General features: G+C 36.7%; 3 protein-coding genes, 1 long non-coding RNA gene and 2 other non-coding genes across 8 annotated transcripts; 2 read left to right on the top strand and 4 right to left on the bottom strand.

The window, feature by feature from the left end:
• The first annotated feature begins 3,866 nt into the window (after positions 1–3,866).
• On the top strand, positions 3,867–17,250 carry LOC121256123 (ELMO domain-containing protein A). Of its 2 annotated transcripts, XR_005938914.1 has the most exons (10): positions 3,867–4,123; positions 5,584–5,693; positions 6,304–6,372; positions 6,577–6,692; positions 6,797–6,851; positions 6,974–7,094; positions 7,322–7,369; positions 7,502–7,596; positions 7,867–8,065; positions 17,221–17,250. XR_005938914.1 is itself a non-coding variant. In XM_041156774.1 (9 exons), exons 1-9 carry the CDS (start codon positions 3,967–3,969, stop codon positions 7,963–7,965), a joined length of 870 nt encoding a protein of 289 aa, XP_041012708.1. In that variant the 5' UTR covers positions 3,867–3,966; the 3' UTR covers positions 7,966–8,257. The 2 variants fall into 2 exon arrangements, 1 of the variants encoding a protein (XP_041012708.1); XM_041156774.1 differs by lacking the exon at positions 17,221–17,250 and having other exon boundaries at positions 7,867–8,257.
• On the bottom strand, positions 8,323–10,548 carry LOC121256130. The gene is made up of 2 exons (XR_005938915.1): positions 9,754–10,548; positions 8,323–9,405 (listed from the first exon to the last, which is right to left on the bottom strand). It is a non-coding gene; the product is annotated as an uncharacterized LOC121256130 (long non-coding RNA).
• Positions 11,025–11,127, bottom strand: LOC121256792. The gene has a single exon (XR_005939083.1). It is a non-coding gene; the product is annotated as a U6 spliceosomal RNA (small nuclear RNA).
• LOC121256791 lies at positions 15,004–15,106 on the bottom strand. Its single transcript, XR_005939082.1, has one exon. It is a non-coding gene; the product is annotated as a U6 spliceosomal RNA (small nuclear RNA).
• Positions 17,251–17,799: 549 nt separating the features above from the next.
• Positions 17,800–24,283, bottom strand: LOC121256128 (DNA polymerase epsilon subunit 4). The gene is made up of 7 exons (XM_041156780.1): positions 23,523–24,283; positions 21,286–22,698; positions 20,899–21,139; positions 18,855–19,014; positions 18,466–18,577; positions 18,051–18,386; positions 17,800–17,845 (listed from the first exon to the last, which is right to left on the bottom strand). Exon 1 carries the CDS (start codon positions 24,142–24,144, stop codon positions 23,716–23,718), a length of 429 nt encoding a protein of 142 aa, XP_041012714.1. The 5' UTR covers positions 24,145–24,283; the 3' UTR covers positions 17,800–17,845; positions 18,051–18,386; positions 18,466–18,577; positions 18,855–19,014; positions 20,899–21,139; positions 21,286–22,698; positions 23,523–23,715.
• LOC121256120 (65-kDa microtubule-associated protein 8-like) lies at positions 18,164–22,830 on the top strand. 2 transcript variants are annotated; one of them, XM_041156772.1, is made up of 11 exons: positions 18,164–18,290; positions 18,382–18,585; positions 18,885–19,142; positions 19,239–19,451; positions 19,814–19,969; positions 20,053–20,212; positions 20,308–20,459; positions 20,552–20,639; positions 21,000–21,073; positions 21,996–22,070; positions 22,342–22,830. In XM_041156772.1, exons 1-11 carry the CDS (start codon positions 18,195–18,197, stop codon positions 22,393–22,395), a joined length of 1,530 nt encoding a protein of 509 aa, XP_041012706.1. In that variant the 5' UTR covers positions 18,164–18,194; the 3' UTR covers positions 22,396–22,830. The 2 variants fall into 2 exon arrangements, with proteins under 2 accessions (XP_041012706.1, XP_041012705.1); XM_041156771.1 differs by having other exon boundaries at positions 22,283–22,830.
• Positions 24,284–25,099: the final 816 nt, after the last annotated feature.

Below are 25,099 nucleotides of genomic sequence, written 5' to 3'. Positions count from 1 at the left end.
ATGAATCATCCTTATAAGTATTTGTTGATGTCGTGTTTCACAACCTGACCAGTACTATGACAGCCAAACTCTTAAGACTTGCAACTAAGAGGAAGAATGGGCTCTGGTGACGTTCGGGGTCACTCCAATGCCAAAGTTGGTGGAGAATACAATGCCAAAGTTGGGGAGAATATTTGAGTGATGAAGAAAGCAGTGAGTTGAGTAGTAGAATAGTTCAAATAGCCTTCCTTGGGAGGGATGATTGTATTTATACCTGGCTTGGACTCAACTGCCGAGGGAGATTGTGGGGTGTCAGGCCGTGCTCGAGTCAGACTTGCCACCACCCTCCTGTCATGGCAGTATGTCAGACCGTGGTTATGATGTCCCACAGCACCCTAGGCAGCACGTAGTTGCATGTTGGGCTCCCTGACACGCATTAAATGCGACATATCTCTGGCCTAGCTCACCTACGATCTAACATGTCCAGCCGCCTGTGCTCTATTGTAGTTGTCTGCTACGTATCCTATTGCAGGGCTTGGCAGCCCGCCGAGGTCCCAAGCAATAGTTGTTTTATGGTGGGCTCCTTGACCGAACCGAGTCTAGTGCCAAGGCCTGTTCGGATGGGTAGGCCAGTCGTGGGCTCGGCACACTGCTTCTTAGGCTCTTGGCCTACTTCGAGTTCCCGTCTAAAGGGCCTAAGGCCTCTGTGACTTGATCTCTTTGGATCTGGGCCACTCTTCAGGGGGCCCTCCCTCAAAGTGTTAAGATTATTTCAATGGAATGGTTGACCATCCTCTTTGTTTATGTTTTTTAAGAACTTTTTTTATTTTTTATAGTAATAATTATTTTTAAGGGGCAGATATAGAGTATTGACGAATTGATAAGATGGCTTGGGGGGTCAAGATTGAAGGTAATCGAGTTTAATAAGGGCAGGTTTGGGAGATGGGATGAGACACAAAATTCTCATCTCATCTCATCTCATCATTATACCTTTTTCAAATCCTCATACAAAATATAATAAACAATTCAACTTTTTCAAATCTTAATTCAAATTTTTTAAATCTCAATACAATAATAATATTAAAATATAATATTTTAAATTCTCAAACAAAATATAAAATTCTCATCTCTCCTTCCAAATCTACCCTAAAAAATCAGTAGTTTTCATACTCTCAACAACATATTAGGAAACCCACGAAAAAACAGCCATGTGGCTGCTGGTAAAAGCACAGCGTGGGTGACATTCATGATTCTTGCTGGCTTGCTTTTTCCGTTCGTTTTGTTCGAATCATTAGTGTTGGCTCCTTGCCGTCCTTTTAAGGCTCCAAGATCGATGAAAAACACAAAGATAATGGGATTAATTGGGTGACATTCAGATTTCTTTTCGCTTTTTTACCCTTTTTGTTTGTTTTCCCAGCAAGTAAAATATTCGTTGATAAAGTAGCGAATTACAGTATAAAAGTTTTAATGGAATGTGAGTTTTTTACAGTCTTTTCAAAATTAATAAATATATCACCAAAACATAAAAATTTAGAATCAAAAGTTTAGCTCCCACCTATTTCTTACCAGAAGAGACTGCTTGAAGTAATTTTAATATAGTCTGATAAACAGATTATAAAATTACAGCTAGAAGCCACAGTGAAGGGTTGTGTACTGCATTTTATTGGTCTAGACTGGTTGAAAGAGACTTTTATATCCACTTTCACTTGATCCTTAATTAGAGAAAGCGAGAACATAGAGTAACAACAAACACTATCGAATCGTCGACGAAGGGCCGTCATTGGTGATGGTGGCGTGTGCAGGACATGTACCACACTTGGAGCAGAATGGTAAGTTGGATCTGGAAGATCTGCTGCCTCTGATCCCGACGGTGCTGCGCATGGCGGCAAGAAGCTCTCCAAAGCGCGGCGGCGCATGCACGCAGCATAAGTCATGCGTGAGATGTACGCGTCGCCGCACTATTGGACGAATTTCTTTTATCTTCTGGTATATCGGCGTCTGGAGAGACTAATGGTGAGGCGATGGAAGAGCTTTTGGCTGGAGAGAGTTTTAGAGAGAGCCCTTTTTTTTACCATTTATGATGTCTAAACAAATTCAGATTTTACTTTAAAAACTTAAATGACATATAGAATTGATCAAAACTTTAAAAAAATTAGTAAGTTAATAGAGTGATACTATTCTATCAGAGAAATATTTTAATCATAAAAAAAAATTTATTAAATAAATTTATAAATTGATGTGATTTGATATGATATATTAAATTATAAATCTATTTTTATTATAAAGTAAATCTAATATATTATATAAAATCAGGTAAGCTTATATATTTATTTTTATATGACTTTATGATTGTATAACTTATCTTATGTTAATCTTAGGTCCTATTTGGATTAAAAAATATCTCAATTTATCTCAACTCAACTTATTTCATCTCATCTCATTTCATCTTATCATTATAATTTTTTTAAATTTTTTTTAAAAAATATAATAAATGATTTAATTTTTAAAATTTTAAAATAAAAATAATATTTTATTCAAATTTCGTATATAATATCATCTTTTTTAACTCCAATTCAAATCTTCCGACTCACATTCTTGTGATTCTGTTACCCTTTTACTTGACTTTTTACTTTATTTTGTTGTTATTGAATTCCCATTACCCCAAATAAAATAAAAAACACTCTCACAAAGCTTTTTGCACAAAAAGTGGCCCTTTGTATTAGTCAACGGTCGGGATGTTTAGTTTTAGGACAGTTTGCCACGTGGAACCTAAAGGCTGTGTTGGACTTTATGCCACCACGGAGAGATACGTGATCTCTACATTTGGCCAAAATTGCTCCTCATTTCTCCAAAATAACACTGGTGTCTTCCCCGTCTGACCAGCCTGACCTAACTTGACAAATTGCAGGCTGACCATGAAGGGGGCTGACACAAACTTCCAAATAGCGTCAGGCAATTTCTTTTTCTTAAAAAATTGATCAAAATAATAGCTTTTTAATCTGTTAAAGGCCTAAGGCTTTGACCAAACTTAACTACCCTGAGTCCGTTGCAAGTTTGGCCGAAACTCAATTGTTTTTTTCAAAGTTAGAAAAATCATTATATAAAAATAAATTAATATAATTTCATATAATTTATTAAATTTATCTTATAATAAAAATATTTGTATAATCTGATTATTATATTTTATAAATGTATTTTTATATAATACTTTCATAAATAAAGTATACTTGTGAGGGAGTCTTCTGAAGAGTGGCCAGACCAAAAATCATCAAGTTGTAGATACCCAAAGCACACCCGGAGTCCAAGCCAGAAAGCCATATACCGAGCCCACGACCCGACAACCCATCCGGAAAGGCCTTAGCCCCAAGCTCGACCTGGTCAAGAAGCCTACCATAAGGCAGTGATGGCCTGAGACCTCATAGGGCTGCTAAGCCCTGCAATAGGGTATGTAAGCGGACAACTGTTACAGGGCATAGGCAGTTGGGCATGTCCCAAGAGAAGGCTATCTGAACTCTTATTCTACACTTAACACACTTAATTTTCTTCATTATCGAATATCCCCTTCTACACTTTGGCATCGAAGTGACCTCAAATGTCATCGAAACTCATTCTTCTTCTTAGTTGCATGTCCTAAAAATTTTATTATCGTGGTATTGTTTGAACTATAAAACACGACATCGACACTACTCCTAATATAACTGTGGAAAGGTCGAATCCTTTTTTTTTTCCAACTGAGCCAAATACTTAATTCCTTATTTGGCCGAACTGACAGGTGAGAGGAGGGCAAAGGATGAGTCCAGTAATGTGTAAAATGGAATAAGGAGTGGGGCTTTTATGTAATTTCAGACTCTCATCTCATCTATCTCACTCATCCATAGGGTCATGAGTCACATATACTCGCTCAAAAAAGGTTGGGAAGTGGCTTTCTCTGTCTTCAGTCTCTGTCTGTGTCTGTCTCTCCCAGCTTTCTGAGGGCGAAAAAATTAAATGCTAAGTAAAGGCGAAGATAGATTTATTTGTAGGAGTAGGAGCGATTTGGGCGTAAAGATGAGCATGGTTAGGACTCAGGGAAGCTTCCTCGCGATCCGTACTCTATCCCCTTCATCGTCGATCCCCCGATGCTCTCACGGTTCTGCTTCTTCAGGTAACACACCGGCCCCATTCTTTGCGACTTCCGAGCTTAATCAATATCTCTGTCTAATCTGATATTCTTTTTCTGAAACGTCCTCTATATGGATCTATAAGCAAAAAAAGGATACCTTGGCTCGGTTTTTTGTGGATTATTTTCTAGTTGAGTAACACACTGTAACAGATATATTTGGATCCATTTTTTGCCTAGTTTCTTTGATATTTACAGTCTGAGAGAGCACCGGCGATCGACAAACCCTTTTTACGTTTGCACGTGTGTTCTTCTTTTAATGCATTTTTGATTGTTTGCACCGTACTTTCCGATTCATAATCTAGACATTTGTGATAGTTTTGGGTTTTTGCTTGGGAACGAAAGCTTTAAATATCTCCGGTGGGGAGAGAGAGATTTGGGTCAGTTTCGGTGCCGGATTACGCGGCAGTCGGGATATTGTGGTAAGATCAGTGGACCGGACAGTCCAATGCATGCAATCATTGACCATCAATACCATCTCGTGTCCCGTCTCAACGCGGGCCCCATATCATGCTTACGGTTTCTCACTGGGGACAACTAGAGACTAGTTTCAGGGCCTACAAAAAAAAAACGGTTTTAGGACCGGAAAATTTATCTTTTTTTTTTTTTTTTGAAAGGGAAAATTTATCTATTTTGTTCTAAAGGAACAGGCCTGCGTTATTTTTTTTGTCTGGCATTTATATTTCTCCTTATAATCTCTCTCTCTCTCTTTTGGTTTATTTACGTTGTAAAGTACTGAAGGGCATGGGACTTTATTTAGGTCTCATTTGTTGTTTGAGATAATATAAGTTGAGATTAAAATTAAAAAATTAAATAAAATATTATTAAAATATATTTTTTAATATTATTTTTATTTTAAATTTAAAAAAAAGTTAAATTATTTATTTTATTTTATTTTATATAAGAATTTAAAAAAATTATAATTATAAGATGAAAAATTTTTAAAATTTTCAAAATATTAAATTTTAATCTTGTTAACAAACCCGGCCTAAGTAAGATGGGTTAGACACGGGCTGAGCTGTCGTCTGTCGCTCGAGTATGCTTATTTTAGATTTCGTAATGCGAGTATGCTTATTACTGTCGTCTGTCGTTCGAATCCGACAAAATAAAGTAAGATGGGTTAGACACGGGCTGAGCTGGAACCTGGGACCGGTCCGACCACATGGTGTGTCCACGTGGGCACTTGATCCAATCTGGTCGGATTACGCCACGTCCGCTCTTAGAGGGTGCGCGAGTACGCTCGTTATCATACTCACCTCGAATGAGAATACCAGTCGACTGTAATTAATTCATAAACTAGATGGCCAAGGGATGCAGTCTATTGTTGGTAGCAGTTAATTGAATTACTTCACGACGCCATTAATATGATAAGATGCGTCTATCTGTAATTTTCACAAGGCGATTGATTGAAAATTCAAGCTTAAGTTAGGGACTCTTGAATGCAGATGATGCAACTTGTGGGACGCCTACATGGATTGGTAAAGGCCTTACATGTGTTTGCTTCAAGCGAAAGGGAAATTATGAGCGGATCTGCATTAACATGACACCTCAACAGGCAAGTATACATAGAGATGATCAAGAATGTAAAATAAACATTAGGAGTGAAATAAGTTAGAACCACAAAGGGGAAAAAAGAAAAAAAAAGGAAATATCATACACATGTTGTTTTTGTTGCTGTTTGCTGAAAAATGATTGGTCGATGAAGAGAATTACAAAAAAAAAACTGTTTTTTGATATGATATGTTAAATTGAAGAGGAATTCTACTCATCAGTTACTATTCACTCTCACACCTCACACCTACAGCTTTTTTATAAGATGTAGAGGTGTTTTTTTATGGGATATGTCATAATGTGTTAGGTGTGGTGTAGTGAATAATGACTGATGAGAAAAATTTTCTAAATTGAAATATTTTTTTATTATAAGATAGATCTAATGCACTATATTGAATCACGTGAGTCTGTAAGCAATCTTGTTTTGGCCCTACCATTTATCAATTAGATTAAAACTGGCTTTATCAACTGTTTGAGCACTAATTTCGTTGGATTGGTAATATTCTCAGGTTTTGTGACTCTTTCTGGTTTTTCAGTTCGTGCTGTTCTGGCATATATTTGTCTCCATGGGTGCTGTTATACCATCTTGAAAAGATTTGCTCGCCATCTTGCAGGAAGAAAGACTGAGAAGATTGAAACACCGAATGAAGGTTTATTTTGATGCTTCTAGGCCAGATCACCAGGTGTAATGTTTATCTTCTTAAATTTAATGCAGCATTCGCACTTGTTATTAGTAGACTTGTCCAATGATGACAACCCATATTGAAGCATCTAGAATGGAATGGTCTTCTCTCACGGCTAATTCTCTGCTATGGCATAATTTTTGGTTTTGGTTTTATTTCACTTTGTTCTTCAAGGTACTCATTAAGAAACTTTTACTGGTATAGGATGCTTTGAAAGCTCTATGGTCTGCTACATACCCTGGTGAGGAGCTCCATGGCCTGATATCTGATCAATGGAAAGAAATGGGATGGCAGGGAAGAGATCCATCAACTGATTTCAGGTTCATTTCCAAGTCTTGCTATCACAGTGCCTCTGCATTTTGCTGTCCCTGATCATTTTGGGGGTCCACATATTCAGTTGCTCTTGAAAATTTTACTTGTACAGAGGAGCTGGATTCATTTCTTTGGAGAATCTGTTGTTCTTTGCAAAGACCTTTTCGGTAAGATCCTAACCTGGCTCCTCAATGTAAAGTTCGGAACAGTCAGGGCAAATGATTAATTTTGGAAACAACTCCTGTCAGTAAGACATTATATAGGTTTTTTTTTCTTTTTGCCATCGCAGGCATCTTTTCAACGTCTATTGAAAAAGCAAGGAGGAAAGCGAGCTGATTGGGAATATCCATTTGCCGTTGCTGGTGTAAATATCACTTTCATGATCATGCAAATGCTTGATCTCGATGCATGTAAGAGCACACAGAATGCCTTTCTTCCAGATTTTAATGCTTGCATCTTACACATGAGAAGGCCATTCCTCATTCTCTGGCCTGTCAAAACGGGAGTTCTAATGAGTGATGACCTCATTCTTTCGTAAAAGACCTAGATGAACCATATGGCAGCAAATTTGTATGTTTTTTCCTTCTTTTTTCCTTTTGAGGTATACTGGTAATACTCGTAGTTTCATTGTTTGCAGCAAAACCCAGGACGTTTATCAGAGCAGTGTTCTTGCAGATGTTGTCGGGTAAGAGGTTGCGCCAGTAATTAGTAAGAAAGGCAGCTTGAGGGTAGTTTTTGGGCTCAAGCAAGCACCATGTCTTGCTCAATGTAGCTTTTTCCATGATGTCCCTGATGTTCTTCTCATTTGTGTTTTCAGAAAATGAGTGGGCCTTTGACTTGCTGTATTGTGTGGCTTTCGTGGTAATGGACAAGCAATGGCTCGATAGAAATGCTACATACATGGAGTTCAATGTGAGGAAACCATGCTTTCCTTTTTATTTATGCTCACAACATTCATACCAGCTTTATCAAGGCATAAATCTAAGCAGCTTACAGACGGCCATAAGAAGAAAAAACATGTTTTCTTCAATCGACTTACAAACGTGTAAAGAAAAAGAAAAGAGAGGAAAGCAAACAAAACAATTCTTCTGAATTTCACGTATGGTTATTTAATATATATGAAAATAATTTTATGGGACTTTTATGCTGAGTGATTCTGACTAGTGTGCGTAATTTGTATAGGATGTTCTAAAGTCCACTCGGACTCAACTGGAAAGGGAACTTCTTATGGATGATGTCCTACGGATAGAAGAAATGCCTTCTTATAGTCTTCTCTGTTAATGGTAGTCTACCTGAAAGCGAGTGCAGGAATTCTGAGACCAGTTCAGTCCTTTCTATCCACGGATGACCTTAAAGTTGTAAAATCTCTCTCTCTCTCTCTCAATACATCATACATACAAAGGCAGGTACCAAGACTTTTGTATGTAACTGCAATAGATTTCACCACCATGATTAGCGATATTGTACTTATGATTTTGAGTGAGCTGCCACTGTTTGTTATGATGTAATTAGCGACTGCTGATCAGAATACAAGTTGGATACTCAGGTAACTCAGCTTTGACTGCTGATGAAATATTTTATGTGAACATCTAATTCATACCCAAGCTACTCGTATATATCAAAACATGGAGCCCTCCCTGATCTAAATTCTATTCAATTGGTTGCTTGATTCTTTGATTTCATGTGATGGATTGGTTTACGTCCCCACGTATGTGTGAGACTTATATACAGTTCTCACAAAGAAAACATGAAAAATGTGTAGTTAGTACATATACACACGTACACCAGTATTACACTTGGACTCTATCTCTCTGTCTTTCGTCTCCGCCCTTCGAGAACAGACATAAGGGTCCGTTGTACAGCAAAGGGTAAACGATCCCTACACATTTTTATAGCAATGGAGGGAAAAGTTGTTGATTACGTATTAGTTCCTTCAGACCTTACTCTAACGTAGGCATTATGGTACCATCACATACTGCTCCTCTATCGAATTCTGAAGCACCCCAACAAGACTCTTATTGGCATCAATGTCGTCAATTGCCTGCTTCAGGGCCCACGCTATGACGGAGAACTTGTCCAATAACGGCGTTATTGCTGTGCAGCAACTGCGAAACAATGTAATGGCATCCACCCTATTGGCTTCCTATCTCTCTCATTCCCCTCTTGATGACAAGCTGTAGCTCGGACAAAAAGGAATTTCTTGTGTTTGGAGACAGAAGCGAGCTTGGCTTCTCCATATTGGTCTGCTTCTTGGCTTTCCTATGTGCAGTCAATAAATAAGGTATTGCAGGCCTGCAAGCAGCCTTACCAAGATGCCCTTCAAGAAGATGTCATCCGATCAGCACTATCAGTATCTCACAGCTGATTGTGTAGCCAGGACCATGAATAGGAGCAGCTATTTCCGGTCTTTCGTCTTGCGAGCCTTCTACTTTTCTTTCCCTTTAATTTGTTGTTTAGGATCTTGGGATCTACCCCCATGTTGCTTTCCTGCTTTGTCTTGGTTTTCATGCTATGTCCTGGATGTCACATTTGAATCTGGGTGGGCTGTTGCTGTTTCTGACTATGACCGCCTCAAGGATGAGGAACTCGGGAGGGAAACTTGAAATTGACCACTGAAGTGGTGGGTATGTAGTAACACTTTTAAGCAACACAGCATACAGGATAGCATAGCATAGAATGGCTACAAGGTTGGATGAAAGGAAAGAGTATTCCAGCGAAGTTCTACATGTTTATTGAAAGAAAATAAGAGCAATCCCAATTCAAATCATTAAGTTGCACATCCAGTTGTTATAGCTTGTACCATTATCTCAACAGGCGTATGATTTTAGCATGCTTAGTAAATTTAGTGCCTACTGTCATTTTATGTTTTAAAAATAAGTAAATATACACCTCAGTTTTTTTTTTTTTTTTTTCCTATTCGGTTGATCTCATGACCACGCTATGGGGCTTGAATTCATCACTCCAACAACAGAATGATAAACTGGTTGCTAAAATTTTACCAGTAAACTCCATCTTAATCACAAATAACAGTCTTAAGTAATCTTACGTTCATAAATCAAGTGAACATACCTCTTCATAGCTCCTGCAAAGGTTCTATCACCCCTTTACAGCAACATCATGTTCTGATAAAGCACATCTTACCTGCCAAGCTCTCGCAAGTTACTCGTCAAAACAAACTCGTTACCAGGCTTTACCCAGGAGTCCAGACGAAAGCAATATATCCCTGCCAAAATCTGCAAACAAACCACCACCTGAATCTAAATACCCTCATTGAGCAGAACAATTTGGTATGAAATTTCAGGCGCCAAGAGTTCCTTTTGAGAGCATGGCCATGAAATGCAGTCCGATCAGGTTTGCAAGGTCAACCAAAAATTCCCACTTGGGGAAGGGAAATATGGGAGAGGCGCACTTAGTAACAACATGGTCCGTGGGAGGCTAAGACAATTAGAGGGGACACATCAAGTTTGAGATTCAATGCATAGGATATTGACCCCAGTGTAACCATCGACTTGCTCTTGTAAAGTTTCAATCCTGTTGGGACTTCTTTGACAACTATCACAAGGAAGATTTGCACGTTAATTCACAGCGATGCAACATCAAGAAAATAAGAAATCTAAATCACAGAAAATCAGCAAAAATAAGCACTCAACAGCATCCATATCATCACTACACAGATTTTCTTTAGATTACTAGGAGTCTATGCTGCGACTTTTCAATGACTTAGCAATAACAACCAAACCTCCCTCCACAGCAGGATACAAACCTAGAAAATCCTCATATAATTCTAATACATTTCAAACATAACCTTAGTAATTTGCACATCTTCACCGTAATTTAAAAAGGGAAAAAAAGGTCTAGTTCCAGGAAATCATCAAAACAGATGCTAAACCCCAACGCCCACAACACCCCCCCCCCCCCCCCCCCCCCCCCCCCCACCCCCGGGTTCTTTGTTCCTGTTGATGTTAACCAAAACAATTTTACAAATAGATGGTGGCTGTGCCGAAATTATTCCCTATCTACATTCTTCCTTCATCAAAACATATGCTAACCCCCCATGGGGTTCTTTCTTCCTGTTGATGTTAACCAAAAAAGTTTTACAAATAGATGGTGGCTGTGCCGAAATTATTCCCTAATCTAGTAGATCCTAGCTTGCAAGGACCAAAAATAACTTGCGATTGCACCTCCAGGAAGCCTTGGTTGTATGAGCACTCATCCTCCTTGAGACCAACAAATGATATAAAACAGAGTGATAGGAAAAAAAACTACAAAAAAGAGAAGCAGAGGAAACAACGAAACAGAAAAGAAAACCCATTGATTTCTGTGAATCCAGTGAGAGAAAAAAAAATTTGGACCATTTCTCGATTTGTGCGTGTCATCCTTGCGCAGGGGCCATGCTAATCTTCTCTGTATCGTTCCAATTTTATCGGATGTCCCCGAAGGGACGCTCTGAGTCTCGCTTGTTTACGTTTATAAACCGTCGAGATTTATACAATTGAACAATGTGGGACTTATGGCCTCCAACAGAAGGTCCGGTTTGGTTAGCTTTTACTCCTGCACGCGTTAGCGTGAGTTCTATTTATTATTGTAAATATTTTTAATTAATTTCTCTTCCCTCCTCTTGTTAATTTTTCTATTTCTTCAACTCTCTTTATTCACATTATATAATTATTAAAAATAAATATTCTCATAATATATTTTCAGAATATTTTCATTATATAGTCTCTTCTTTTTATTTTTTGAATTAATTTATATTTTAATTTGACTTATAAATTTAAATTAATTTAAAATAAGACATAATTATATGACATTATATATAGGGAGATATTACAAATATAAAAAGATATAAAAATATCATTAGTAGTTAGAGAAAATATTTGAAATGAATAAAAAAGATTAAAAAGTATAATATTTAAATGATATGAAAAAAAAATAGATAAACTGATGTAAGGTATATTATAAAAATTAATATATAAAATAAAAGAATTAAATTTTAGTGATATATTTTAAAAAATAAGATGAAGAATCCATTAAGAGTATTATGTGAAAACCAAAAACTTTCCAGGGCACCTTGAGTACGTACCAATCTCGTTGTTTACTATGCGAGGACCAGCACTAATTTCTTTACTGATTTTCCATTCTAATCGCATCTCATTAATTTGTGAAGAACAATTGATATCTCAAATGCACAAAATTCGTACAGGGTTTTTATAAAAAAACTGAATATTATCATGAAAAAATGTGAAAAATTAACTTTTTTTCTTTGTGAGATTTTTTTACAGAAGATTTGTAGTTACGCATTTAAAACTTGTCCCTAACATTATAGTAATAGGAAATCATATAAAAGGATTTCACTCCTTCATGTTAAAACAGTGTTCATTTAATACCTAAAATCGACACAATAAGCTAGAAGGAGAGAGAATAATTTCCAGCCCGCTATGGCAATCTGGGCCTCGATCGGTGTCGTGTAGAACCCTCGACAGTGGTCTAGTGCGACTATACGATGTCGATTCGTACATTCATGGCAGTGAAAAGAAAATAAATACAAGTAAAGAGAGGGAGACACAAATTTACGTAGTTTAATATAATGTCTACGTTCACGGATCGTTTTGAGGGAGAGAATCTACTGCAATATATTTGTTTTACAGTCTCATAATCTATCGTCCTCACTGTACAATGGACCCCAGAGATCTATCTCTTGGTAGATATATCGTTGCTGAAACTCTTGTCGTGAGGTAGAAGAAGCCAAAAGTCCCTGAAGTCGTCTGGTTCCCTTCTCTTTATCTTCTGTCTCTTGTTCCTTCATGTCCTATACCTTCTCTTTTATGTCACATCCTCCATTTTCTTTTTGACACTTTGTCTTCCCTCCTCCTTTATCTCTTCCTTCTTTTCTGATGAGTCCCCCATCTTGGGGGCCTAGAAAACAACATAGGCTTGTTATATTTTATCACTTCCAGTTCACATGTACAGAAACGTAGGCAAAGCAAGGATGCGATCAAAACTGTGCCATTGGGTTCTAAATTATAACAATTGCAACTGCATTGAAGTTTTTCAAATCAAGGTATTTCGCTCCTTCGCAAAAGTCAAACAGACCACTCCCCCCTCTCATAGTCTCATTCCATGGCTCTTGCGGTGCTATTCATGTCGTTGCATAGCAATGTCATCTGCAAGTTAGCATTTCTCCAAACTCCACAAGCAAATTCCATCAGAGCTGAGAAAAGCTTACCACTAATGGCAAAGTTTTCTTCACAGAAAAAAACATGGCTGCAAACACTACCGCTCCATATTTGCTCTAGGAAAAAATACAACAGCATCCCCCGGTTGGCATAGTTTGGTATGTAACTTCAGGTCCCAAGACTTCATCGCCGGGAATTGACCATGTTGGGTCAGGATGGCAAAATCTACCAGACTTTCAAATCCGACAGGAACTACATGGACTATGTTCTCTCACATTCATCCTTGTTCCTGGGAGTGAAAACTGTTCCAAAGGACAATATGGAAAGGAAATATGAGAGAGCCACGCTTAAACAAAATCAGCTAATAATCCATATTGTAAGAATAATATTAAAATAAATAAATAAATCATTAGAACCACTTCCAAGTTCCAAGTTCTAACTAATAAACCAAACCCGAGTGTTGCATAGCTAAATCTTTTATTCTAGCTATCTATTCGCTAGTTGTTGCAATATTTTTTTTAACAATGCTCCCCATCCACCTTTTTTTCTGATAAGATACCCCATCCACAAAATCAATTGACGAAAGCAATTTTTTAAGCATTAGTCAGAACAAGCATCTGTACCTACAAAAAACTGCTTGCTTATAGAGTCAGTTTAAGCCTTAAATCTTTGCACAGATGAAGCACACATACCACAACTACTAGTACTATAAGTGGCACCAAGACTTGCTGGAGGAAAAGAACATCAAACGAGAACCCAATCATAAGGTGTTTAGATAGACAGAAAAACAAATAAATCAATGAATATGTCACTTACACTAGTCTAATAGCTTAACTGGTCGTTCAGCACTAAAATTTTGCCAGTTCAATTGCAGGCAACCTGCTAGTGAACAGTGGATTTCAGGTGGGTCCAGCATTTCTCAAAAGCTCCAGAGAGCGGATTTTACTAAATGATGAACCAAATGAAATGCAATCTTCACTCCAGAATTGGTCTGTTATAGGGACAGTAAAATACATAGACTCCAAGCACTACTTGGTCCCTGAAGGTAGGGCAGCTGTCAAGATCATCTCAGGCGGTCCCTCTGGAATCCTAACCACAGCACTGCTCACGAAGGATTCTACCTGTACTCTGGAGTTCACAATGGGGGATGCTAATGCTTCGTGTATTGAAAACACAAACAAAATGCACAGTCGGTGCAGACCATTGGTGCACTTAGCATTTCCCTTTACTAAATGATGAACCAAATGAAATGCAATCTCCACTCCGGCAATGGTCTGTCATAGGGACAGTGAAATACATAGACTCCAAGCACTACTTGGTCCCTGAAGGCAGGGCAGCTGTCGAGATCATCTCAGGCGGTCCCTCTGGAATCCTAACCACAGTTGGGCCAACGCAGGGGATGCTAATCACTCGTGTTTTGAAAATTTCACAAGTTGGGCCAACGCAGGGATGATCATTCAGAATTTGACAATGACAAGCCACAGCAATGGTTCACCCTATAATCACTCTATGGCATTCAAGACAGACTCAAGTCCAACTCCTATCAATTAGTTTGGCGAGCTTCTATGAGAGCAGAAAAAGTGATCACGTGTTCAGCGGACCTGTGCGTGTGCGTACTCCTTCATTATGAACGAACGCTCCTAAATTCCTAATGATGATAAGAAGCTATAGCCAGAAAGAGTAATTTAATACTGGAAAATAAAAAATCTGGAACCTCCCTCGAATCTCCAAGGCAGCAAAGAAGATTTCCACACCTACAAAAATCATTTCTATGTTCTCCTCCCCCTGCAAGAACAAGTAGCAGTCCTAATGTTCCAAAATAACACCTCCTGACACAAAAACCTCATAAACTTCAACTGTGGAGAAACATCTCAAGCTTCGATATTCAAAATAACATCAACACTCGTAACTGCCCTAAGCTTCAATATGTACCAAAATTAAAATTATAATTTACAGAAGCGGAAAAGAAACCCTAGTTTCACAATGACTTGCTCGGAATTTCAAATAAGACATGAAAGATCTCAGCTTTACCCATTGAGCACCAGTACAGACGCAGCGGAAGCCATTAAAGAGAGCTTGATCAAAGAGAGAGTGATGCTCAGAGGCATAGCCACGAAATCGCAGAGCAAAATTTAACAGGGAAAAAAAAAATTTAGACCATTTCTCGATTTGTGCGTGTCATCCTTGCGCAGGGGCCATGCTAATCTTCTCTGTATCGTTCCAATTTTATCAGATGTCCCCGAAGGGACGCTCTTCACCTGCTGTGCGTTGCGTTATAAACATGTAATTCATTTTGTAACTAGTCGACGTGGGAATAATTGGAAGCCCACCACATAAAATAAAAAAATTCTACTCATCATTTTTTTACTATATATCATACATAATTATTTATTATTTATCTTTTTATTTTTTTGAATAATACTATATACCACATTCTCATTCTATTTTAATTATATTAAATAATATGTAATATATTTATTACTATTAGATGATAAAGAATCATATAATAAATAATTATTTAATGATAATAAATATGCCACATTATACTTAGTAAGATAAAAATGAAATGATAATATAGTATCTTTTTTCCTTTCAACAAGTATATAATATAAAAATGACAAGTAGAAGAACTCAATTATTTTAACAAAAATAAATAAATAAATTTAAATTAAATTTAAAAATAAATATAGAATGTGATATGTGAAATGATGTGTAACAAATTTCTATAACTTTTCAAGATAGGTGGATGATGTTAGCCTCATTGGCTTCCAACTAGAAAGGACTATTGTTGCTTATCGTCTTCACCAATGACACAGCACGCCTACGCATCCTGATTGCGGACTCGAGTTTAGAAAAATTTAATTGTAAGTGATTATATGTATTAATATATATATTAATTTAATATGATTAGTTAAAAGATAAATTTTATTAAAAATAATATTAATTTAAATTTAAAATATAAAAATATTAATATTAATATACAGATTGATACGTAAACTTACTTTTATAATATTAATTTAAATTTAAAATATAAAAATAATAATATTAACATACAGATTAATATGTAAACTTACTTCTATATAATAAAATTCTATAAGATTTGAGGGCGGGTAGAAGGGAAGTGCTCCAGGGAATTAGGATTTTTGTTTAGTTTTTTTTTTTTTTTTCTCCAACTTTTTTGTCAAATCGATATATATTTTATGTTTCCATCCAATCACATGTTATATATTAAAAACTAATATATAAGTGAGTGATTTTAACTATAAGATATTTTGTGATTAAAAATCTTATTTATCATCCATTTTATCAGCTGATCTCAACATCTCATAATATAATATTAAATAACTAATTTATTACTAAGACATAAAAAGGATGATGCGTAGTTTTATTTTTTTATTTTTATTTTTTGGGCGGTGACATTACTCTTCTGTGATAGGACGATTCCACACCATTCCTAAAAGAGAATTATATAATATATTAGCAAGTGAAGTGCTCCTTCATCCTTATCTTGACGTGAGTACATTAAAATTTAACATTGTTTAGTTATACACATGAAATAAGATAAGAAATTTATGGATAATAATAAAGTAATTTGTGAACAGTAATAAAATAATTTGAGTTAAGATATTTTATGAGATTTAAAAAAAAATTGAATAAAAATATTATAAAATTAAAATATTGATAAAATATTATTTTTATTTTGATATTTAAGAAAAATGAATTTCAAATGAATTTTTTAATATTATTTTTATTTTGAAATATGAAAAAATGAATTGTGTTTTGTGATTTGTTTGGAAGTTTGAAATTTTTTTAATGATTTAGAAGTTGTTATAGAGAAATGGAGTATTTGGTATTTTTCAGTAACTTCTTCTAAGTTCCAAGGATAAATATCAATATGATTTTCAATATCTCTAATTAGATATAGTTATTTATTTTACAAATATAAAGAAATGGGAAATGATATTTAGAGATTTAGATTGTGTAAATTTCGTTTACTTAAAAAAATAGATAAATTTAAAATTCATATAAAAAATTATTTTTTTAAATAAAGTATGCAGAATTTAGACACGCTACTAAACTAGGCTTGTATCCTAGCATTACTAAATAAATAAATAAATATTTATATCAAAGAGGTAGTGGACAACGGTTCTATCCCCTTAATTCAAGGACTCCCCATTAATTCCAAGGACTCGTTTGGTAGAGTACAAACCTCGTCCGAATACTGTAGAAACCGTTGTCACTATTTCTAGATCTCGCTTCTATCTATTATGGACAAAAGTTCTTTTGAAGTACAAAAGTCAGTTTCAGCTCTCTTTTTATGCCACTAATATGTCCTTAACACTCTTGGTATCATATTCTCTTGCTCTCTCTCTCTCTCTCTCTCTCTTCCTAATAGAGTGTTTGGAAGGTAATTACATCCAAATCGTGTCTTCAATCACAAGATCAACCTCTCACTTTTTGGAACATAGTTGTTGGGGGTAAGAAGGTGAAGAAGGTGTAGTGATTTGTTGAAAACGAGTGAGTATCGAAACTGATCTAAAAAGTTATTTTTTCTACCTATAAAGAAAGACGTATGTCACCTATCGATCAAATAACTTACATATGTTCCTAATCCAACCGGGAATATTTAGCTGGAAAATGGTAACACTATAAAGCAGTAAAATTAATGAAACTTATCTCAAAACTAATATTAATAAAGCAGTAACACTTTTTTTTTCTACCTATAAAGAAAGAAGCATGTCACCTTTCAATTTTGTGGGCTTATATTGACTAACTTAACTTAAAATATATTTCTAATCCCAATCACTGATCCTCAATCAGCAAATCCAATCCAATCAAAACATATTATTTAAGTGAAAAAATATCTTACAATCAATGATCATTACTGGGCACATTAACATCACACGGTCCAGATTCTCCCACTTGCAAAGTGACCCATCGCTGAGGCTGCAATCGATATTGGTTGCAGAAAGCATGACTTGAGCTGTCTACACTTTAGGCATAAGATTGCTTGAGAGCCAAGTTCTGTTCTGAAATACTATTTATGTCAAACTAAGAGACTATATATGTTAAAGGAGAGAGACATTTTTTTCCCAAATTATACATTCAAAATTCTAATATTAGGAGAGGGAAAGACAACCTGAAGAACCAAAAGAAACTGATTGATCCTTAAATTGAAAGCTTGAACATTACCTACCACTGTCACCTTGTCTTTTAAGCAATAACCCACATCCAAAGCTCCCACCCCCACCATACTTACTTTCTCCACTTTTCCCTCGATCCTAATGAACTTCACACGACAGCAGCTTGAGTATCTGTGAGCTCCTCACAAATCAAATGGACAATCAGAGAGGTTCATTCCAGGCGCCGGGTAGAATGAGAAGCTCTGCAGTGTTAGAAACTTCATGTGGATATTTACTTCAGGAATTGAAGGCACGAGCTTTCTTGTATTCTCTTGTATTTATATACAAAAGTAATGATTACGATTCTCATTCTGTCTTCTTTTACCACAATATTGAAACAGATAATCTGGGATGAAGTCGGAGAAGATCAGTTTGAAAGAGAGAAGGTTCTGCTAGATTTAGAGCAGGAGTGTCTAGAAGTATACAGGAGAAAAGTTGATCGTGCAAATATAAATAGAGCTCGCCTGCATCAGGAGTTGGCAGAAGCTGAGGCTGAATTCACCCATCTTCTTTTGTCCCTTGGTGAACGATCTCTTCCTGGAAGGGTACCCTACTTATCAATCCTGTCCGGTTCTATACTAGAGTAACAACCTCATATAAGAGCATGCATAAAATATGGAATAGAAATATACATAGAAAGCGTCTAATAATTAAAAAGTCTTATTTAAATCAGAAATTAGTCACAGTGGACGTGAAAGCATATTCATGGCTGGAAGTCAGCCATGGAACAATGAAATTCTGAATTATGATGTGTATATTCCTGAGCTAAGAATCTACTCTTGATATAGAGAACTCTTAATCGAATTATAATCACCTGGACTGATACTAAGTCTCGTCTGAACAGCCAGAAAAAATGACAGGAACACTGAAAGAGCAGCTAGACTCGATCACCCCAGCTTTGAGAGAGATGCGGTTGAGGAAAGAAGAGAGGGTGAACCAATTCCGAGCAGTGCAAGGACAGATTCGGAAAACTTCTGCAGAAATAGCAGGTCAATCAGAGTACCATGATTTATCATCAATTGTCAAGGTGAACGAGAATGATCTTTCATTAAAGAAACTGGAGGAGTATCAGGTTGAGCTACAAAGACTCCACAATGAAAAGGTACCATAAGAATAGTTGAGAAATTCTTTTGTGGACAACAATCACATTCTTCAAATTAGTTAGTTCTTATTCTTTTTACTTTTATTTGCCTTGAAGAATGAAAGGCTCCAAAGAGTGGAAAAGTACATAGACAAAATCCACAACCTATCTGCAATACTGGGGACGGATTCCTCAATGATCATCACCAAAGTTCATCCAAGTCTGAATGAATTGTCTGGAATGTCAAAAAATATAAGCGAGAGTATTTTGGCAAAACTCAATAACACAGTAGAGTCTTTGGAGGAAGAAAAGCAAAAGAGGCTTGAGAAGGTAAGACTTGTGCTGCTGTGACCTATTCATTTGATAAATTATTTGCAGGAGCTGGCACCTGCCCTGCAGCAAAACTAGTTATTTGCTGACCAAATCTAGTAATATATGTACACAATGAAATGTAACTTGAACAAAATGAAGAACAGACCTCGTGCAAGGTCAAGTCAAATAAATCCAATACTGGTAATGTATGTACACAATGACATATAACTTGAGCACGATGATGAATAGAACTATGAAAGGTAAAAGCACCTCCTGCTTCAGCCATTTGATTTTCTAGTTTCCTTTTTCATGTATGTTTTACTTTTAAGTGGAAATATACTGATAGATAAAGTTAGTATATGCCTCATCTATCTTTGCAGCTATGCCAACTTGGTAGAGCATTGACAAATTTGTGGAATCTAATGGACGCACCCTTCAGTGACCGTCAATTATTTTCTCATGTTACTGATTTATTATCAGTCTCATCCAAAGACGTATCAGATCCTGGAAGCCTTACTCTAATCATAATTCAGCAGGTATGAATATAATGTTTATGACACTCAAAAAAAGTATTGGAAACAAGAAGGCATAATAATTTAGTGAATTAAATTGTTCCAAGGCTGAAGCTGAAGTCAAGAGACTGGACCATTTAAAAGCAAGCAAGATGAAAGAGCTATTTCTCAAGAAACATAATGAGCTGGAGGAGATATGCAATAAATCACACATGGAGATTCCTTCACAGTCAGAGATGGATAACATAATAAACCTCTTAAATTCTGGTGCGATTGAATAATATGTATTTGTTGTCTAGATGTGTTGTGTTGTCCTTGTTTAAAATTGAAGAATCCCACGCACTGACCTAAATGTACAAAAGGGGAGATTGACCACGCCAATCTCCTCATGAGCATGGATGAACAGATATCACGAGCAAAAGAAGAAGCTTCTAGCAGGAAGGCTATAATGGAAAAGGTGGAAAAGTGGATATTGGCACGTGATGAGGAGCTCTGGTTGGAAGAATATAACAGGGTTATTTTTCTCTTTACATTGTTATATATGATAAGTTGCATCCAGCCCTTTACCATTTCAATTACATGTTCTTTATCTAACAATGCTTTCAGGATGAGAATCGATACTCAGTCAGCAGAGGTGCTCACAAGAACCTGAGACGTGCAGAACGTGCCAGAATAACAGCCAACAAAATCCCAGGTTATATTAAGAAGAGTTTCTTTATGCCACATTTTTGCATATCTAATGGGATACGGGGAGTTTTTTGAAGGCCCGAGTGCAATGACCTAACCATGTAAAAAATATAAAAATAGAAAACTTCTCAAGGTGCATAAACAGACTATGCAGATGCTAAAACATTTTTCCTACACAAATACTAACCAAGTAGATTGTACAATAGAACATATCAATGAATTAAAAATAGAAACCTACTGGTTTTGGACAGCACTTGACACTTTACCTTGAATCCAAAAGATTATAGGCTACTACATGGCACTCAAGTCATGGCAGTTTTGATAATATATCTGACAGTATGTGCCTTCGGCGGTGTTTCAACTGCAGCTTTGGTATATTTACTAATAGCAAAGACTAAGAGCTGGGAAGAAGAAAGAAAGAAAGTTTTCTTGTATGACGAGGTAGGTATTCTCTTGCTTGTGCTATGTTTGGATAAATATGATTTCTGATGATTGCATGACAATAATCTGCATGAAGTACCGGCTAATAACATGAATAAGAAACATCATTTTCAACTTTTGTGAAACTTGATGTTAAGAGATAGTAAGAAAGAATTGACAACTAGAAGTTCAGAAACAGTAATGTTTACAAACAAAATAGAGACAGACATTACCATTCCAGTCAAAGGCCCCATTGGGCCATTAGTCTCTATCCCAGTACAACATGCTCAAACAACAGGGGCTCACATGCTCAATTTTTTCCATTCAAAGTCGATACGAAATTAGCAGTCCCATGTTAGCTTTAATATCTAGAAGTCAATCCTGTAAGTCATTGTCCGGTTATCGTGCCTAGAGGCAAACAAAAAACACATATTCAAAGTTTATGTTGATTTATCTAAAAGAAAAAACAATAAGCCAACTTTTTTTTCTTTGATACGTATTATACCTGATGTTGATCACATTCAACATTGAAGAGTGTTTGGCATAAGTTGAAGTTACCAATAAAAATATATACGCCTTTTGCAATAAAGGAAAAGCTTCAATCTTGAGGCTGCAAATGTACCAGCTTGTCATAAATTTCTCTATTCACCCAACAATTTCAAAATGCAAACTGTTTTGTATGAACAGGTTTAGTATTGTAAACTAAATGAATTCTTATAATAAGCATATGATAAATTTAAATATCAAAAACCTGAAATCTAGTTTTGAGGAGAACCCGTCAAATAAGTGGCACTCCAACTCCTAGGTTCTTTTAATTCCTGACATTTTGAAACTACTAAAAGGTTACAATTCTATGTCTCCAGTTGGTATTATGCATCTCGACAGACTTATTTGGTAAACCATGTAAACTAGTAGATTGAAAATTACTTCTTCTGCTGTCTAGGTACCTCTCCTGGCAATTTTGGAAGAGTATAACATGTTAATGCAGGAAAAGGAGCAGGAGAAGCAAAGACAAAGGGTATGAGGAATATGATGAGAATGCAATAGCAAGTTCAGTTTTTTTTTTTTTTTTTTGGGTTCTTTTTGCTAGTCAATTTCTCGTACTCTTACAAGCATCTGTTAATTGATCTTCCTTCTCAAGTGAATTTCTCCTGTTAAACGTACTAAAGACATGCACGTCATCAACATTTCACAGTAACCAGAACATCCTTACCCTTCTTTTTCACACAGGAAAAGAAGAAGGTACAAAGCCAAGTAGTAGTTGAGCAAGAAAATTTGTTTGTGTCCAGGCCAGGTACCAGCAACCGGCGGCTTTCAAACAGGAGCTTGAATGGAGGATTTAGCAATGGTATCCCTTTAAACAGAAGGCTTTCTCAGGGAATTCAACGCTTGGGATCAAATAGCATTTATCCAGCAACACAGGGCATGTCCTTGATGAAGGAAGGAAAAATAGCACAAGTTGAGGGCATGTTTGATCGACCGAGCCTTCCTTGTCGTCTCAGAGATGAAACAGCTTCAGTAGTGTCATTGTCAACATTTTCAGGCCCAAAATCTCCTTAAAATTTGATTCGGACTCATTGATCTTCATGCATGAGGACGCAGATAAGATCAGTGCAAATTTAGTCTGGAAAATAATATAATAAATCCTGTAGATGGATATATTCAGGCTTTTATTACAGATAGAAAAAACTACATATTTATGTGTTTCTATGCGTTAAGCCGCCCTGACCTCATCAGATTTGTGATTCCAAGGGCAAATAAAATTACTTTTAAACCCACATTTTCTTACTGACACGTGTACATTTTTGCAGTTTTAGATGCATATCCACCTATTTGATTATTTACTAGATCGGCAACAATTAGCATTAGAGACAATTTTATTTCAGGAGTTCGAGTTGAATTGAATTTTTTATGAATAATAATGAGTTAAGATAGTTGAGTAAGTTTTGTAAGATCTATCTAAAATAAGTTTAAATGTTAAGATAAATTTAGATATATTTATAAGAAGTTAAAATAAATTGTGAGGCTCGTGTGTAAATAAATTTTAAATTGAAAAAGTTTATGAGTCTCAGTGTAAAGAAATTTTGAGTTAAAATAAATTTAATAATTTAAAAATTGAGTGTTTAAATATTAAACTTAACTGAAAATTAGAATAAACTGAATTGTTCTAGTCTAACAACCAAACGGCTTAATGGAATGACTTTCGTGGACATTCAGTTGGAAGCACGGCAGAATATTACTTTTGAATCAAAAGTCAAGCCCGTAACAGATCATTTCCTTCGATAAGTTCTGTAAATTTTCGGGACACAACAAATAGGTTAATAATATCACATGCTCATTTCAGCAACCACATGGTAGATGGATCTCAGTCCATTACAAATGGCAGTTCAGAACATAAGACATGAACATTTCTGCCATATCCTTGGAGAATGGAGCTAATAAAGGAAAGGTTGAACATTAAATGACATACTTTGCTGGTCAAGCGTAACACCTCCGTTAACATAATCAACAAATTCGCCTACGCATTTGGCCAAAGACTGTCACCGCCACAATTGAAATCATTCTATTAGAGCCAGATAATCAAGAATACCAAATCGGAGTGGCTTTTGGTACAATTAATAAGTAGGCCCCAAACTTTTCCAGTGCTACCATAGAAAAATAATCTACGACTCTTCGTTGTCGATCTGACTCGGGCTTTTGTTTGCTGACTTGTTGAAGAAGTCATCAATCCGCCGAGTGCCAGCTGGAACCGGTTTCTCAGCGGCAGGACGAGAATGGCTCTGGTCAGTTATTGGACGATCCAAGGGCTGAGCAGGCAAAGGAAGCGAGTCTAGGAGAAAATCGCTCGTCGGCCGGTGCCTCTTGACGGCGATTCTGATGTGTTCGAGCTTCACAATCCTCCGTTTCTTCCCTTTTGCGACCTCTGCGGATTTCTCAGCAAGGAATCGGATGAAGAGCTCGGCGGAGCAAGAGACGAGGAAGAGGGCTTCCGAGTTCACCTTGTTGATGTCCTTGTCTAGCTTCATTATCTTCTTGACCCGGCCGGTGGGGAATTCTGGTCGGATCGTCTCATTGTTTTCTTCTTCCTCCATTCGATGGAACGCAAACGTCGATTGAGATACCAGATGCAAGTTCGGTTATTGATTGGCGAAGATAAACGATCTAAGGATCTCGAATTAGCGGGAAATCTAATTTAATGGCTCTCTCCCTCCAATTTTTAAGCAATGTCGGTCAACATTACCCTTGCATTACCCCAATTGTTAAGTACGTTTCTGAAACGTATGCGAGGGTGCTTCAGTCATATTCTGGTTTCCCGCCAAAACTTTATGCTTTTCCCGCGTAAAGGAAAACGTACTTGGTATTTTGATCATTTTTTTTTTTTTTTCTTTCAACATCTTCTAATAAATTTTAGTGTTTCTACCCTCCATCCGGACGGGAGCGTCTCTTTCCCGCCCCTGATGGGCGGGGACGGGGCCAATTTGGGTCCTCGGCCGTTTGCCCACCATTACCCACAGTCCACCTAGATAAAAAACCAAAACCAATCCCCGTGAAAAACAACCTTACTAGGCCTGTGCAAAATACTCGCTGGGCCGCACAACCCGATTGGGTTGAACCCGCTAAAGTCGGATTGAGTAAATATGGGTTTCGACATCCATCCAATCCGACTAATATCGGACGACATTTGAATCCAAAACCCATTGCAGTGAAAAAGAAAAGTCTTCTCACCAACCTCGTATGCACATTGATCAACACTATTTCCAACCTTGACAACTACCTCTTTCGACTTCAAACCAACATCAACCCCAAATTCATCTCGAAAATTTTCATCGAAGTTGAAACTGGCCTCACTCGATCGTATCAAAATTGAACTTTGATTAACTTTAACAATACAGTTGTCCAAAGCCCCAATTCTTTTCAAGCTCTTGCCAGTTCTCTTGCTTTTCATTTCTGATTCCTCACAAGCCGCACCTTTTTTGTCTAAATTGACTCCAATTTTAGAACTCTCATTACAATCCCTGAGAGCTCTATGCCCGTTCGCATTCCCCT

Source organism: Juglans microcarpa x Juglans regia, chromosome 3D (genome assembly GCF_004785595.1).
Source record: "Juglans microcarpa x Juglans regia isolate MS1-56 chromosome 3D, Jm3101_v1.0, whole genome shotgun sequence".
Taxonomy (NCBI): Eukaryota; Viridiplantae; Streptophyta; class Magnoliopsida; order Fagales; family Juglandaceae; genus Juglans; species Juglans microcarpa x Juglans regia.
Note: the sequence above shows the minus strand (reverse complement) of the source record. Positions and strands in the feature narration are given on the sequence as shown.